This window comes from Aedes aegypti, chromosome 3 (assembly GCF_002204515.2).
Source record: "Aedes aegypti strain LVP_AGWG chromosome 3, AaegL5.0 Primary Assembly, whole genome shotgun sequence".
NCBI classification, from domain to species: Eukaryota; Metazoa; Arthropoda; class Insecta; order Diptera; family Culicidae; genus Aedes; species Aedes aegypti.
Window position 1 is genome coordinate 133,142,304 of NC_035109.1, and position 18,672 is coordinate 133,160,975.

General features: G+C 40.4%; 1 protein-coding gene across 1 annotated transcript in view; it reads left to right on the top strand.

Annotated features, from left to right (window-relative positions):
* The window catches only part of LOC5571068, a 33,406-nt gene extending 16,555 nt beyond the window's left edge, over positions 1-16,851 (top strand). The window contains exons 7-8 of the mRNA XM_021848512.1: positions 10,374-12,175; positions 16,153-16,851. Of these exons, the coding sequence (XP_021704204.1) occupies positions 10,374-12,175; positions 16,153-16,729 (2,379 nt within the window). The 3' untranslated portion in view covers positions 16,730-16,851. The remainder of the gene's footprint in view (positions 1-10,373; positions 12,176-16,152) is intronic.
* Positions 16,852-18,672: the final 1,821 nt, after the last annotated feature.

Here is an 18,672-nt window from a genome sequence, read left to right on the forward strand (position 1 = left end):
AAAAGCAAGTGGTTTTGATATATGAGTTTTGAGTTATGATTTTTCAAACCTTAAAATAAGCCTAAAAAAACATTTTTAACTTGAAGCATACTGAAATCATTATCAAATGAGCTGAAAATTTGACCAGACAATGTTCATAGCATGAGAATTCAGAATATTGCTTGACCGGAAGATTTTCCCACATGTTTTCAAATATGAACAGGTCTACTGAACAGCATGCCTGCATGAAAATTTCGGATTTTTAATTTTCTTACATGATGACAATGCATATCTAAAAGTCAATCCCGTTCAAAGTAACCATTTATCTTACGAAAATAAATTATTAAAAAAATGGTAATTAGGAAGCACATTTGTAAATCCACTGTGGGTGAGCCAAGAGCACCACCGTGAGCTTCAATGAATACAAAAAATGAACACATTAGCACTGCCTTTTCTCAGTCGATGATGATGATTGTTTTCAAATCGTTCTAAATGATCAGTGAAATGCGATCATAACAATCATCACTCGGAAAGAAAAAGCAATGCTAACTTGTTCAATTCATTCGTTTCCGGTACATGTGTCATGCATGATTTAATTATCATCAGGTTGCGATGCAGTGTTCGATCTTTGGGCATTTATTGTAATTTATTGCCTTTAGCAACATGTAATCTTTTGATGGTCAATGAATTCATAAATGTATTATGTTTGATTCCCGTTGACTTGGGCCTGAAAAAATAATGCCAATGCATGTTTTATATACCATGTATATTGAGAAAACTGTAATTTCTGGGTACTGCGGAGTACAAATTTGGATCAAACAATGTTAAAACTCAAGATGTTAGCGTGTTCGACAAACTTTAACAGAATAAAATTATCTTTCAAATAGTGGTAATAGCAAGTGGTTTTGATTTTCCACATGCTAGTTATGATTTTTCAAACCTTGAAATAAGCCCAAAAACACATTTTCAACTTGAAACATACTGAAATTTTTATCAAATAAGCTAAAAATTTGACCAGACAATGCTCTTAGCATGAGAATTCCGAATACTGCTTGACCGGTAGATTTCCACACATTTTTTTAAATATGAACAGGTCTACTGCAGAGGCATTGCTGGAAGAATCATAAAGAAAATCTGAAGAAATTATCTGAAGGTAGAGCTTCGAAGGAATTCCTGGAGGAATTTTGAAGGACTCCTGAAGGACCTTCAGAGGAATTCCTGGAAGAACTCCGAAGGATTTGTTGGAGGCACTGCGGAATATTTTTTTGAGAAACTACGGCAAAAATTCTATAGGAACTATGGAGGAAATCCTGAAGAAACTCTGGAGAAATTTTTGGAGGGATTGAGAAAGAATTTCTGGAGGATCCATGGAAGAAATCAGAAGAAATGCAAAGCAATTTTTTTAAAGAATTTCTAGAGGAAGGTTGAGCAACTCCAGAGAAACTCGGGCGGAAATCCGAAAGAATTCTCTGTAGAGCTCCAAAGCAACTACCAAAGAATTGATGGATCAAATCCAGAGGAATTGCTTGACGAATTCTAGAAGATTATATGAAAGAACTTCGAAGCAATTCCCGGTTGACCTCCGAAGGAAATTCCGAGGAATTGCTAGATGAAATCAAGAAAAATTGCTGGATAAAATCTAAAGCAATTGCTGGAGAAACTCCAAAACAATTTCTGGACGAAAGGAATTCCTGGAGGGTTTCCAGGAGAAATTGCTTTTGAAAATCCACCGAGAAATTCCTGGAGAAAATCCCCGGAGGAGTTCTAGAGGAACATCCCCAGAGGAATTTTTGGAAAAAAAAACCCTGAAGCAAATCGCCAGAGGACTTTTTGGAGGAATTCCTTTGCGAGATCCCCGGAAGAATTTCTGGAGGAAATCATCGGTATAATTCCTGGAGGGAAGCCCCCGAATAAATTCTGTGCGAAATCCCAAGAGCAATTTCTGGAGAAAATCGCAGAAGGAATCCTTAAAATTCCCGGAGGAATCCCAAGAGGACATTCCTGGAGTAAATCATCGTAGAAATTCCTGTTGCGAATCCCCGGAAAAAAATCTGGAAGGAATCTCTAGATGAATTCTCTGAAAAAATCTCCCTGAAAGAATTTCTAGACGAAATCCCTGCAGGAATTCTTGGGGAAATTCTCAAAGGGATTCTTGGAAAACAAAATTCTGGAGTAAATCGCCGGAAGAAATGTTGGAGGTAATCTCCGGAGCAATTTTTGTACGAATTCCTAGAAAGTCCAGGAATAATTTCTGGAGAAAATTCCCGGAGGCGTTCTTGGGGGATATCTCCGGAAGAATCATTGAAATCCCCGGAGGAAATCTACGGAAAAAATCCTGAGAAAATCTCCTAAGTAATGGAATCCATGAGATTCCTAAAGGAAATTTCCGGAGAAATTCCTGGAAGAAATCTCCTAAGCAATTTCTGGAAGAAATTCTCGGAGAAATTCCTGGAGGAAGTTCCCGGAGAATCTACGAACAAACTCTATTAAAAAATCCACGGAAGAATTCCTGGACGAAATCCCCGCAGGAATTGCTTTTGGAAATACCCGGAGGAATTCTTGGGGGGAAATCCTCGGAGAGACTCTTGGGAATAATCTCCGGAGGAATTTATGCAGGAAATCCCCGGAGGAATTCCCTATAGAAATCTCCAGAGAAATTCCTGGATGAATTCCCCGGAGGAATTCTTGGATCAAATCCGCAGAGGGAATTCTTGAAATCCCGGAGAGAATCTTCGGAGAAACTCCAGGTGCAAATCCCCAGAGAAATTCCTGGAGGAAATCTCAAAATGAATTTTCTGAAAAAATTCCCGGAGTAATTCCTGGACGATATCCCCAGAGGAATTCGTGAATAAAATTTCCTGAGAAATTCCCGGAGAAAATCCCCAGGAGGAGCTCATGGACGGAAATCCTCGGAGGGATTCTTGGCATTGCTGGAAAAAATCCCGGAAAAAATCTCTGTAGCAAATCGCTAGAGGATCGAGTTTCTGGAAGGATTCCTCGAGCAAATCTCCAGAAGAATTTCAGGATCAAAGTAGAAAATCACAGGAGGTGAAAAGGAAGAAATTCCTGGAGAAGTTCTTGGGGAAAATCTCGGAGAAATTCTTGGAAAAAACTCTCCGGAAGAATTTCTGGAGAATATCCCCGGAGGAAATGCTAGAGCCAATTTCCAGCAGGAGTTCCTGAGGTAAATCCCTGGAATAATTCGTGGAGAAATTCCCCAAAGGAATTCCTGTACGAAATCCCCGGAAAAATAGCTAGTGAATAACTCCAGGGAAATTTCTGGAGGAAATTCCCACAGATAAGGAATTCCTGGAGGAAATCCCCGGAGAAATTCTTGGAGCGAATCCCCGGAAGAATTTCTGGACGAAATCCACGGGAAAATTTGTGATGGAAATACCTGTAGTGTTCCGGAAGGAAACTTCTGTTGCAAATCCCCCGAGAAATTTCTGGAGGAAATCTCCGGATAAATTCTGTGAAAAAATCCCCGAAGGAATTCATGAAGAAAATCTCCGGAGGAATTTTCTAATCAATTTCTGGACGAAATCTCCATAAGAATTCCTGGACGGAATTTCCGGAGGAATTCTTTGAAATCCCCCGAAGAATTCCTGGATTAAATCCTCGGAGGAGTTTTCGGGGGCCCGGAGAAATTCTTGGAAAAAAACTCTCCGGAGGATTTTCTGGAGAAAATCTCCAGAGGAATTCCTTGAGCAAAGTAGCAGTAGTTCCTGAGGTAGATCCCTGGAAGAATTCGTGGAGAAATTCCCCGGAGGAATTCCTGGAGGAAATCCCCAGATGAATTCCTGGACGAAATCTCCGGAGAAATAGCTAGTTCAAATCTTCAGAGAAATTCTTGGAGGAAATGGATTACCTGCTTCGCTCATGTTCACAGCTGAGCAGCAGAAATTTTCTCATTTCATTTTGTATGTGGAAAGGCATCTAACTTCAAATTTCTGGAATTTCTAGAGAAAATGCCTGGAGGAATTTCATAATTAAATCCCCGGAATAATTCCTGGTGGAAATCTCCGTACAAATTCCTGGACGAAATTCCCGGAGGAAAATCCTTAAAGAATTCCTGGAGGAAATCCCCGGAGAAATTCTTGGAGCGAATTCCCGGAGGAATTTGTGAACGAAATCCACGACGAAATTTGTAATGGAAACAGCTGTAGGGTTTCCGGGAGGGATTTCTGAAGGAAATCCTCGGAGCAACTCCTGCAGCAAATCCCAGGATGAATTCCTGAAATAAATCCCCGGAGTAATTTAAGGGGAGAGAAGGAATCCAAGAAGGAATTCGTGGAAGAGCTTCTGAGAATTTCTGTTAAACTTCGTTGAGGAAAATCTTCACGTTTATTCTCGTAGATATTTATTTGTGGTGGAATCATTGGACGTTATCCTGTAGGAGTTCCTAAAGGATTCCCTGGATAAATAAACTAATGATCGCCTGCCTTCTTGAATCATCTTAAATCATCTTAGGTGTCGGTCAGGGTAGACGCGTCACGCGAAGCGACGCGAAAATCCTTTCGAGTTTTACATTTCATCTATCTATCTATATAAATAAAAATGGAGTGATGTTTGTATGTCACGAAATGGCTTACAAACGGGTCAATGGATTTGTATGATTCTTTCTCCATTTTGTTCGTCAAAGGTTCCGACGTGTTTGTGTGCATTGAAGTTTTAGGATACTCACCGGGAAATTCGGACAAACGAGAGTGAACGGAACTGTCATTTTGTATAAGACGATTCATAGCGGTTTTCAACAGCCTACTTGAAGGCAAGACGGAGTTTGCCGGGACCGCTAGTTATTAATAATTGTCATTCCTTCCCATGCAATTTTCGCTTCGCTTCGCAGTTCGCGTCTACTCTGGCCGCGCCCTTAGAAGGACACGCGGCGTTCCCTGCATGGAGGAATGGAGCAACCGCGGTTTTGCTCCGTTTTTACTTCATTCTAAGGGCAACTTCACCGGTGGTTCAAATCAATGTTTGATTCCTTATGGAATTTCTCTAGAGATTTTCACAAGAAGTTTCTCCGGAGTTTTAAGGATTCCCTCCAGGAGTTTTCTCCAGAAATATCTCAGAGGATTTCCAAAAGCAATCCCTGCGGGGCTTTCGTCCAAGAATTCTCCCAGAGATTTTTTCAGAGACTTCAATCAGAGATTTCCTCCAGGAATTTCTCTGGATATTGCACCTGGAATTTCTCCAGGAATTCCTTAGGAGATTTTCTCCAGGAATTGGTCCAGGAATTCCTCCGGGAACTTCAAGGATTCCCCCGGGGATATCAAGAACTACCTTTTTTTTTCAAAAATTCCTTCGGGGATTTCAATGAATCTTCCGGAGATATCCCCCAAGAACTCCTGGGATTTTCTCCACAAAATATTCCAGGGCTTTGCTCCAGGAATCCCTCCAAAAATTGCACCGTATAGTACCTCCAATAATTCTTCTGTGGATTTGCTTCCCCCTGAGAGGAGATACGTACTCCTTGACCGCATCCGATTCATCCTTCTGCAATCGTGTCCATTTAGCACCTTCCTTGTTGTCAGGTTTTCGTTCATTATCATCATCTTCACTAGGATCTTCACTTTTCGGTTGTTCAGGAGCGAACACATTCTGGGCATGCTGTTCTTCCTTGATCTCCAGCTGCTGAACGTGAGGAGACAGCTGAGGAGAGTGGAGTTCTTCGACATCACATTAGAATCGATGGAAGTCTTCAATCTTTACCCAACATGGTTCTCAAATGGTGCTCCAGCAATTTCTTAGGAGATTTCCTCAAGGAATCAGTCTGAGAATTTCCTCCTAGTATTCCTCCGGGAGCTTCAAGGATTCCTTCGGGGATTTCAAGAATTACTTTTTTCCAAGGATTCATTCGGATATTTTCTCCACAAATTATTCTGGGGCTTTCCTCCAGGAATTCCTCCAAAAATTGCTCCGTAGATTACCTCCCTTTGATAATTTTCCCCGAGAATTCCCACGGGGATTTCGTCCATGAATTCCTCTGGGGATTTTGTCCAGAAATACTTTCGGGGATTTCCTCTATAGATTGCATTAAAAAAATCCTCCGAGGATTTCGTTCTGGAATTCTCCCGGGATTTTTTTCAGAGAATTCATCCGTGGAATTTCTCCGGGAATTTCCTCTAGGAATTCCGTAGGAATTGGTCCGAGAATTTACTCCAGGAATTCCTCCGGGAACTTCAAGGATTCCCCCGGGGATATTAAGAATTATGTTTATTCCAAGAATTCCTTCGGGGATTTCAATGATTCTTCGGGAGATATCCCTAAAAACTCCTCCGGGGATTTTCTCCAGAAATTATTCCGGGGCTTTCCTCCAAAAATTGCTCCATAGATTAACTCCAAAAAATCTTCTAGGGAGTTGCTCCCTTTGCAAATTTCCCCCGATAATTCCTGTGGGGATTTCAGACAGATTTTCTTTCGGGGATTAAAATTTAAAAAAATCCTCCGAGGATTTCGTCCAGGAATTCTCCTGGGGATTTTTTCAGAGAATTCATCCAGGAATTTATCTGGAAATTTCACGTGGAATTTCCTCCAAGAATTCCTTAGGAGATTTCCTCAAGGAATTGGTCCGAGAATTTCCGCCAGGAATTTCTCCGGCAACTTTGTATTCCTCCGGGGATATCAAAAACTTTTTTTTTTCAAGTACTCCTTCGGGAATTTCAATGATTCTTCCGGAGATATCCCCCAAGAACTCCTCCGGATATTTTCTCCAGAACTTATTCCGGGGCTTTCCTGCAGGAATTTCTCCAAAAATTTCTCCGTGGATTACCTTCAAAATATCTTCCGGGGATTTGCTCCCTTTGAGAATTTCCCCCAAGGAGAAGGATGTCGGATGCGAGGATGTCGTCCAGGAATTCCTCTTGGGATTTTGTCCAGATATTCTTTCGGGGATTTCCTCTAGGGATTTCATTTAAAAATTCCTCCGGCGATTACGTCCAGGGATTCTCCCGGGATTTTTTCAGAGAATTCATCCAGGAATTCATCTGGAAATTGCACGTGGAATTTCTCCGGAAATTTCCTCAAGAAATTTCTTAGGAGATTTACTCAAGGAATTGGTCCGAGAATTTACTCCAGGAATTCCTCCGGGAACTTCAAGGATTCCCCCGGCATATCAAGAACTTCTTTTTTTCTAAGAATGCCAAGGACTCCTCCGGGGATTTTCTCTAGAAATTATTCCGGGGCTTTCCTCCAGGAATTCCTCAAAAAATTGCTCCATAGATTACCTCCAAAAAATCTTCCGGGGAATCGCTCCCTTTGAGAATTTCCCCCAAGAATTCCTGCGGGGATTTCGTCCAGGCATTCTTCTTGGGATTTTGTTCAGAAATTCTTTCGGGGATTTCCTCTAGGGATTTCATTAAAAAATTCCTCCGGGTATTTCGTCCAGGAATTCTCCAAAAAAACTTCCGGGGAATCGCTCCGTTTGAGAATTACCCCCAATAATTCCCGCGGGGATGACGTTCAGGATTTCTTCTTAGGATGTTGTCCAGAAATTCTTTCGGGGATTTCATTAAAAAATTCCTCCTGGTATTTCGTCAAGGAATTCTCTCAGGGAGAGAATTCATCCAGGAGTTTCTCTGAAAATTGCACGTGGAATTTCTCTGGGAATTTTCTCCAGAAATTCCTTCAAAAATTGCTCCGTAGATAACCTCCAAAAAATCTTGCTGGAATTTGCTCCTTTTGCGAATTTCCCCCGAGAATTTCTGCGGGGACTTCGTCCAGGAATTCCTCTGCGGATTTTGTCCAGATATTCTTTCGGGGATTTTATTAAACAAATTCCTCGGGAGATTTCGTCCAGGAATTCTCTCGAGGATTTTTTTTAGAGAATTCATCTAGGAATTTCTCTGGAAATTTCACCTGAAATTTCTTCAGGTGTTTACTCCAGGAATTCCTCCGGGAACTTCAAGGATTCCCCCGGGATATCAAGAACTTCTTTTTTCCAAGAATTCTACGGGGATATCAATGATTCTTTCGTTGATATCCCACAAGAGCTCCTCAGGGGGATTTTCTCCAGAAATTATCCCGGGGCTTTCCTCCAGGAATCCTCCTAAAATTGCTCCATAGATTACCTCCAAAAAATCTTCCGGGGAATCGCTCCCTTTGACAATTTCCCCCAAGAATTCCTGCGGGGATTTCGTCCAGGCATTCTTCTTGAGATTTTGTTCAGAAATTCTTTCGGGGATTTCCTCTAGGGATTTCATTAAAAAATTCCTCCGCGTATTTCGTCCAGGAATTCTCCCGGGGAGAGAATTCATCCAGGAGTTTCTCTGAAAATTGCACGTGGAATTTCACCGGGAATTTTCTCCAGAAATTCCTTCAAAAATTGCTCCGTAGTTTACCTCTAAAAATTCTTCCGAGGATGTGTTCCCTTTGCTTCGAATGTTCTTCTTAGTTTCTCCAGGAATTTCTCCGACGTTCGTCGAGCAATTAACCCGGAGTTCCTCCAGAAACACATCCGAAGTTTCTCCAGCAACGTCTCCTGATTTCCTGAGGCTTTGAGGTTCCTCCAAGATTTACTTTGGATATTCTCTAGGATTTTGTCCAGAGTTCCTACAGGAATTGCGGAATAATTGCTTGGAACTCAGGGGTAATTACTTGACGAAATCTAGAGAAATTTCTGGAGAAATTTAGGAATTCGAAGGAATATCCGGATGAATTCTTAGAGAATATCTGGAAGAAATCGTCGAAGAAAACACTTGGCCCCAGAGGAAATCCTTGTTAAAGCCTCAAGAGGAACTCTGGGCGAAATCCCCGGATTAATTCCTGTAGAAATCCAATGAATGAATCCCCAGAGAAAATCCTGGACGAAATCCCCTGAAGAATTTCTGAATGAAATCCCTGAGATAACATTGCGGTGTTTCATCAAACGCTGTTGTTTTCCTGAACCATTGGCGAATGGCGTGACACTTTGGACAAATGCACGAGCAGGGAGCAAAACCGCGGTTATTCCTTTCTCCTGGGAAAGGCCGCGTATCCAAATGCGCTAATTGATAGAGAGTAAAAGCGTCTGAACAGGTATACAGTCTAGCAACGAATGATTTATTTGCTCAATTATTGTTCGTTTAGTTAAGGAATAGATTCTCGTGCACATTTTTAACGTGGAAAAATAAATACTCACGCGTCAGTTTATATGGCACTTTCATAGAAGCACGCACCTTGCATTCAATGTACAATCCAACATAATGCGTTACATGTGCGTTACATGTGCATTACTTGTTGGTTTTGTTAGCTACGACACCATCCAATATATGGCAAACATGGTGGGAGAATATTTTGGTGTGACAAAATTATTTAGGTGTGAGTCTATTAGAGGGCAAAATCCTCAATATAATGCAACGCTTACTACGCTAACATCCCCCCTTGAGCTAAGTATGCTGTTTCGCTCAAGAAAAGTAAAGAAATTCCTTGATTGAAAGGGTCATGAAATTTCCTACAGAGAGCCCCCTTTGAAGTGACATTTCTTCTCAACTGCGTACTGCGATTAGAAAAAACTGATTTTCTTGGCCATTTCTTGGGAGAAATTTTCCACGCATCGAGATAGGCGATTCCTTTTCTTGTCAGTAGCAAACCGGCCTTTAATGGGTAGTATCCACTTCGTAAGTACTGTGCAAAAGGAAAGGACAAGTAATGGCCAAGAAATACTTCAGCTGTCCAAATTACTTGAGCTGTATTGAGGATTTTGCCCTCTAATAGACTCACACCTAAATAATTTTGTCACACCAAAATATTCTCCCACCATGTTTGCCATATATTGGATGGTGTCGTAGCTAACAAAACCAACAAGTAATGCACATGTAACGCACATGTAACGCATTATGTTGGATTGTACATTGAATGCAAGGTGCGTGCTTCTATGAAAGTGCCATATAAACTGACGCGTGAGTATTTATTTTTCCACGTTAAAAATGTGCACGAGAATCTATTCCTTAACTAAACGAACAATAATGCAAAGAATGCAACGCTTACTACGCTAACACTAATGGTGGTAAGCTCCACCGAAGTTACGACGCCAATCGCGTATTATCCTCGATTTTGCTATAGTAAAATCGAGAATAATAACCGATTGGTGTATTAACTTCGATGGAGCTTACCACTATAATATCGTAAGTCTTTCGCTTCCTTGAACAAGGATCAACTTTTCATACCAAAACTTTATGTCAAACAGTCAAACAGTTAATTATTCAATCTTGAAAGTTTATTCAAGTGTATTTGGCAACCCTGTTACACCAAAATATTTGGCTGCGTGCTTGATAAACAAAGCGCTATGTTATGACATCTAATCAACAAAACAATCGATTTTAGTGTTCTATTCATATTTAGTAGAGTTTGTAACTATTATCCCATTATTTCTCTAAAAATATCCTTTTTAATTATCTAATTCTTGCTATTTCCAGCTGGGAAAACTCTGCAACAGCACGTGCGACTCGGAAATCATTGCCATTCACGAATCGGTGCAGGCATTCAGCAAGCAACAATCCAAACCTACGGCACCAGCCGCCCCACCCGAACCTCCCGCTCTGAACATCACCATCAGCTTGGTTCTCGATCCGCACCAGCCTCCCATTCCGTTGAATACTCCGGTATTTGGTCAAGACTCGGCAGCACCCATTGCTGAGGAACATAGCGAAGACAGGAACAAATCAATCGATTCCAATCCCCCTTACCTGTTCGAAATCAAGGAGGAATCTTCCATTTCGATTGACGACGATTCGCGGGATGTGACCGACTTTGACGGCCAGCCGGATGTTTCGATAGTAGCCCCGTCCGAGGGCAGGAGTAGCTGTGGCTGTGATTGTCATAACTTAGACCATAGCCATCGCAGTGGATGCCTTGAAGGGAAGAAGAGTGAGATCGGCAAAGGGCAGAAGCGACTGACGGATTATTTCTCTACGGTAAAAGGCGTAAAGGCGGATGAACTGCGAAAGACGAAGCTGAAGGAGAAGTTGTGGGAGATATACCAGAGGTTCTGTGACTCTTGTATAGAAGGAATTGACGTTGGAAGTCTTGGAAGATTAGTGCGAAAGGTATTTGACCATTTTCGTCTGATAGAAGGATTTAGTTACTTTCTAGGGAAACTTCAAGAGATGAGCTATAGCCACAGCTCTAAAAAAGTGGATCAGATCGTGACAAAGAGTGAGCCGTTTGCGGTGAATGAAATGGACAGCAGAGGACACCGTTCCAGCGAGTGTGAGCACAGGGACGCAAACTTTGCGTACAACTTCTTCGAGAAAGTAGAGGAAACCTTACTTACGGAAAACAAGCACAGCATGTATGAAAGGTTCTTGGATATTCTACAGTCGTTCAATGCCACAGAAGATCGCGTTCCTGATCTGTACCACAAGATAGAGAATCTCCTTCTAACGGATCACCCCGAACTGGTGGACATGTTCCTGACGTTCCTCCTGCCAGGTCAAGCCGCGGAAGTCGGTCGATTTTTCGAACATTTCATCCTAACCAACTCCAACGACTTTCTCACTAAATTGAACATCTATTTCGCCAAACAACCGGCACAGATCAGAAGGATCTACTCCTGCCTGAGCGAACTTTCCAACGAGGAAGGCGTGACCATGGAGTCTATAAAATCTCGAATCCTTCCACTTCTAAAAGGGAACCCCCTGCTCATCGAATGGTTCCTACAGCTGTTTCCCCTGGAAAACCCACCCGAAGGCAACACCTCAGACTACGAGGTTATCTCCGTGAAGAAACTTCCACACACAGATCATCCCCAGGACCCGGACGACGTCTACGAGGAAGTCCCGTTCATCGAAGTGGCCCAGGAAGCGGCAGGAGAGGGTACCGTTTGCGGAACGAAATACATCCAAGGCCGAATCATGTACGGCACTCAACCGGCCCGATTGACCTTCCTAGCACACGATTGCATGACTTCCCTGTCGCTCATCCAGCGAGATAACCACCACGGACTGAAAGGATGCGTACACAACGTACGAAGTGCTCCGAGATCGACGGCTGATGGTGACTCAACGGAACAAACACCACCAGTAGTGGATAATCCGGTGCCGGAGGAAGCGCCACAGCAGCAGCAGCAGGAGGAGCCACCGCGGTACAAGCTGTGCGACGATGCAACGTTCAATGCGCATGCCATCCGATTGAATCCGCTGGTGCACGGCGGGAAGGGGGTCACGTACGCCGATGTGGCGCATCTGCTAGTACCGGACTCGAATGTGCCGGATGAAAGGTAAGATTGATTTACGGACTTTGCCATTGAGCTTAGGAAGGTCTTCAAGCTAGATTATGTTACCTTCCCCAGAATTCCGTTCTCCATAACAAATCATTCCCCAGAATGCACCATTCCCCAGAAAGCTGATGCATCTCCCGAGCAAAGCTTGAGATCATATTGAAAACTTATTTTGATGTTTTGATGTCGCGAATTTTGATAACTCAGTTTGCTGTCATTTTGGTCATTTTAACGGTTAAAATATCAGAACTGTGAACAAAAAAAAGTTCCCATGAAATCAAATTGAAAACTAATTTTGCTATCAGTTACAGCAAGTGGCGATTCCCTAACCTCAAATCTACCTGTTCCACGAATAGAAATTTACATCATTTCACAACAAATGTCCATCTAATGAGTAGGTTATGGGTCAGTTAGCTGATTTCAATCATTACCATCAAACATTAGATTGTAAATTGGTCAAAATATCAATTTGTGGTGTCGTAGAACAGGTAAAAAGTGAGGTTACGATTCGCCTCTGCAGCAAATTGAAAACTGTTTCTGCTGTCATGGAGGGCAAATTGAGAACCCATTGAGATATACTTATTTTCGATTTATATTGAAACGAGTCTGCGACAATATAATTGCTTCGTTTTTATATTCTCATAGTGTTTATACATGCAGCACGAGTAAATTTATAATTGTATAAAATGAAAACATTAACACAAATTTAAAATGATAGGATTCATTCAAATATTACGTAACGCAAAATTTGCCAATTTTGGACCCCCTCCCTCCCCCACGTAACAGCTTTTGTATGGGAATTTATAAATTTTTGTATGGATCGTAACACTAGGTAAGACCCCCTCCCTCCCCCTTTTGCGTTACGTAATATTTGAACAATCCCATAGCAGAACGAAAACAAAACAAAACCTTCAAATTGCACTATAGGCCTTTTCATGAGACAGATCCGTCTATGCATTTGTTTACATCGGTGGAGGACCGGTGCTAACACGGGCCTGTCATTTTCATAGAAGAAATGTCAAAGTGCTTCCCGATCAGCTGATTTGAGACGTCATTTGAATAGGCCTATTAAGATAGATGAAACAAGTCGGCCGAAACCGCGAAACGGTACACCGCGAAATGGTACTGACCAACGTATTTTGACAGCTACTATAAAGGTACGCTGCATTTTTGTCTATCTTACACGAAAACACTCACACGGATAAAATAGTTATGAAAATCCGTCAGATTTGTACTGAAATCGGAATATAAATTCAATTAATTCAATTGGTTTATTTAGAAGCATCCATTTTTTTTTACATATCATTATTCTACGTCAAAAATTGAGCCCGAATCCAAAATTTTATAATTTTCCGAGTGAAGGAACTATTTTTAAAATAAATTTGAAGTTAGTATGGAAATCGCTTTTGAATCATTGCTCGGCAAATGTTACTACGGGACGAGCTGTGATTATGTAAGTTGAAATCTCATTGAGTCTACAGATTTAAATATTCATTAATCATTTATAACGTCAAAATTATGATATTGAAGCGCCATCAAATTGTATTATACTAAGACAAAAGTACTCTTTCGATCAAGCTACGAAAACTTTTTCAGTGCAAGTTTTCACCGGTTTGGAACTAGAAAAGCGCTTAAATTTCACCATCAAAATGTCGAATTGTCATGTTCCGACATGCAGGAGCAAATTATATTCCAAGAAACCCTAAAACAGAACGATTACTTTCCATAGAGTTCCAACGATCAATGTGCAGAGAAACCGATGACTAACATTTTTGGGCTAAAACATGAAAATAAATACCAAGAATCTTTTCGTATGTTCCAAGCACTTCCGAGAATCAGATAGCAGGACTATAGGGGAAGAAAATAAAGAAAATCCTGATGTAAGTTTTTAACAACTATCGAAAGTTAAATTAAACTGAACAATAAACAACAAGCAAATGCACCTTGTGTTATTTATTTTATTATACCTATATAAAATATCGAAAGGGTCTATCGAATATCTTCCAAAAACACTGTTGCAAAGCTTTAAATTTTTCAGTATACTTAACTCAAACCCGACCTAAATGTCACTCTCACTCCTTTGTATTTGGGCCCCTCATGTGACCAAAACGCTCGGTCAAATTTCCCAAATTATATCAGATTTAACTCCTGCATTCCGTACAATAAGGCCTTTCTATGTACATATTCGTAGTTACTAAATATATTCTTGTATATAAAATTAAAAAAAAAACAACTTGCAATTACAATTACAAGTTATTTCTGAGGGAGGTAATGGATTGTGATGAGAAACATGAAAAATACTCCTCATAAATAGAACAAATGCATTAAATGATCTCCCAATTGGATACGTAACAAATTATTCTGCTAAGTTATCGATGTTTTGTTATCCCAAATACCTAAATTTGCTTAAATTGCATTAAAATATAACAAATGCCATACAAATCCGGAAAAAGTTAATAACTATCTACTAATACCAATGCACAGTCGTGAATAGCATACCTTCTATACTGCCCATAACTGCATATTTGTAACATTCGACAAAAGTCGGCATTGAGTAAATGGGATACCAAGATTGCATTTTACTGCAGTATGGGAGGAAACTAAAATTTCAAAAAATAATTAAGAACTCAAAAGAGCTTGTTTGAGGCTGAAATTTTGTACAACTCGTATCGCATATTGGGTGAATAGTCAGAAAATAATTCTGATAGAAATTTCGTTGCTACTTCATCATGAGGCTCATGTCTAATCTCAATGTGACTGTTATGCGGTTACAATTGCCAATGTGACAAAACAACTTGGTATTTTTTTTTTCGAATTTTCTAGAACAAACTGACAGATTTTAGTAAGTTGATCGAAAGTATTTATCATTTGTTGACTCTCCATGGTATTAACTCCAATTTGTCTAAAATGTAGAATGTGACTGTTATGCAGTTATGGGCAGTATAATAGCTGTCAATATATTTAGCTACTACACTACTATTTCAAACAAATTCTGATGGAGCTAATGATTTTCACAATGCTTCCTTTTCACAGAAGCAAGGGAATATGGGTATTTTTCAAAAACTATCACGTCACAATACTAATAAAAAAACAGTGTTCATGTGGGCGCCATAGCCTAGTCCGTCAGAGTATTGGTCCTGATAGAGGGGAATCTTTTGTGGGGCCCAGATAGCCGTAGCGGTAAACGCGCAGCTATTCAGCAAGACCAAGCTGAGGGTCGTGGGTTCGAATCCCACCGGTCGAGGATCATTTCGGGTTGGAAATTTTCTCGACTTCCCAGGGCATAAAGTATCTTCGTACCTGCCACACGATATACACATGCAAAAATGGTCATTGGCATAGAAAGCTCTCAGTTAATAACTGTGGAAGTGCTCATAAGAACACTAATCTGAGAAGCAGGCTTTGTCCTAGTGGGGACGTGATGCCAGAAAGAAGAAGAAGAGGGAAAACTTGGCAAAAGCCAGACCGAGGGTTCAGCCTTGACAAGTTAAGCTGTCAGGTAGCTCCAACTGAATACCAACAAAAAAAAAGAAGATAAGTGCTCTTCAGGATATTTCCCAATTAAATACCCTGATAGCCCTACTTGTTTTTCTTCTTCTACAAACTCTTCTACGATTGATTTGGTGTTAATTAACACTAGTCACTTTTGTAACCAACTGGTTACTTATGTTGATTTTGATTCTGATCATGTTCTCTGTTACATTTCAAATATCCCATGTAGCGATTCTCAATCTTATCAGCACCACTTTCAATTATTTTCAATCAGTCTGGAAACATATGAAACTTACATCGATAGTAATCTTGATGTTAACCTTTCTTCGCAAACAAAACTTGATATTGACAATGCTCTCGAAACGTTAACTAATTCCATTGTGGAACAAAGAGGCATTGCAATACCAAATGAGATGTAAAACTCGAATCCGTCCGTAAGAATGAAATTGTTTCTAACTTTTATTAATTTCTATCCTCATTTGCAGTCAACCAATCCCTGAGGACGACAAATCCAACTCGCCGAAGAAACAACAGTTCAGAACCGTTCCCAAAAAACGCATCAACTCACCTGTGAGCAAGAAACCTACGATGGGCAAAAACTCTCCAACAGCCTGCAAAAAGGCACCAATCACTGTTTCCCCTGATTCAAAAGTTTTGCTCACATCGAAAAAGTTGAAACAATTGATTGAAACAGCACCGGGTCCATCGAACCCACCGGAACCAGCGGGCTCAAGCGGTGTGAAACGGAAAGCATTCCCTGACCTCAATACGAACACCGCTAGCACCGTTACGGTTCCCTCCAATGAGACGCCGTCTCTGCAAATAAAAAAAGAACGAAGTGACGCAAACGATTCCAAAGACACTGCAGAACCTCCCGGCCAAACCAGCTGGACCAGAGACGAGGACAAGGTGATCCTGGAGGAAATCAAAACGGGGTACAGTTCGGTGGAACAGTTGGTGGAACGGATCGGAACGAAAATTTCGGGAAGGAGTGCCACCGAAATACGACTGAGGTATGAATTCCTGATGGAAGTGCTGAAGAAGTTCCAGCGATCCAATTGATGAGTGGTTTGTTTCCGTGTAGTTTAAGGTACATTTTGTTTTAATGTAGAATCTATTTATTCAAATTGTGTTCGAATGTTTAATCACATGCAATAAATGCGAATCAATGTACAGAATGCTTACTTTTCGATTTATTAAGATCGTAATTTCATGTGAACTTCCCTAACTGCAAAGTGGATCCGTGTTTTTGTCCCTTTTGTGTTGGATTGATGTTCCTGGTTATCCGGCAATCGAAAACCTATCTGTAGTTGACAGGTATATGTAATGATACGACAAGCGAGCAACCATGAAATACCTCCCGGATGAGCTGAAGAAAACCCTATTACGCAATTCCAGCCAAGCCAATCCTAAAAATATTTGTGTCCACTAACCTCGAGTTGCCACGATTACCATGGCTCCACCTTGTATTAAATTTGGTACTTAAAAAGTTAAACAACTGTACACCAGTACAAGAATGAATTTCGACTCCGTAAAGCGTTAAACGCGATTGATCCTCAAATAAATTTATTGGATAAAAAATAGAATATGGATAGAAACACATTACATTCTATGCTTTTCAAGACCTTTTCCTTAGGTGGTTCATACTGCCCCTATCGACTCTATATATGAATTCCAAGCCTATCGTAAAAGATTACCACACTATCTCGGAAAATTAAATTTCTTCAACTATTGAGTAGTTTTGAAGTGGGATTATTAAAGGAGGCAAAAATAATGTGAACAAACTGTGGCTCGATTATTCGGGGGATTCAGTAGGAGCCGTCCACAAGCTACGTAAAGCCTTGGGAACGTAATTATTACAACTCAATAGATAAGAGATCGCAACAAACACAACAAATGATTCTCAAATAAGTTAACCCTCCTGAGTTGACCATTTTGTTTTAAAAATCAAAAACATTGCCAATGTATTGACCCTGGGCTTGAGATTATATTTTCCAGGGAGCGATGAGTTTTGATAATTGATCGCTGTTGTTAGTAGTTTTGATTAGATGCTGGGTGAATTTCAAAGCAATGGCAACCTTTTTATTACAAAATTTAGATTTTGTCTTCTGACCTTAAGATTCTGGTTAAACTACTGCATAGTACGGCTATCACTCATCAAAATTACTTTCACTTCGGGAAAATATAATTTCAAACTGGCGAGAAGATTTCAAACTGAGGGTGGGTTAGGAGCACAGTCAGACCCTTGAATGTGCAATGTGGGGTAGTAATTGGGAATGCCATTGACGGTTTGTAATCTTCTACGAGGTTTTCGAAAACCAACAGGGCGCGTGCACCGGGTTGCGGATAGGAGCAAAGGGAGATCAATAGCATCTACTTAAAATAATAGAGCAAAAAGCCGTTCCATGATTAGGTAATGTTTAGCGATCTTCTATGGTGTTCTAGTACTATAAAATTCTTCACTCACTGGGAATTCTGGCCTTGATAATATCCATAGTGATAAAAACATAAAAGAATATCTAATACTGTAGTAATAAACGAAATAAATCAAATCTTCTATACTTGACAAGGTTTTAAAGACAATCAATGAGTGAAAGAACTACCTATTAGAAAAGCCACATCAGCTAAGGCTATACATATACAAATGTTGGTCATAGGGTCATGGCGAACATTCGGTTTGTATGTCTATGATTGATTCTTATCTAATAGGGGCACTAGAAGACCACGCGGACAATTTCGAAACAAATTATTTTTATACATCGGTCTTATGATCCGAAAGGCTCAGCTATGCAGTAATGACATTTTTTAAGCTATTCATTAGTGCTGTTTAATTGTTTATTATTCTAACAAAACTACATAATTATTCATTACTAATCACTGTTCCTATATACTCTCTTTCTCACCTTCTTATCTGTTGCATGATTATGATCATTACTAATATAATGCATGAGCATGCACAATAAGAATAATTTCAGAATTGTAAGCAGTCAATGGGATAACTGGAT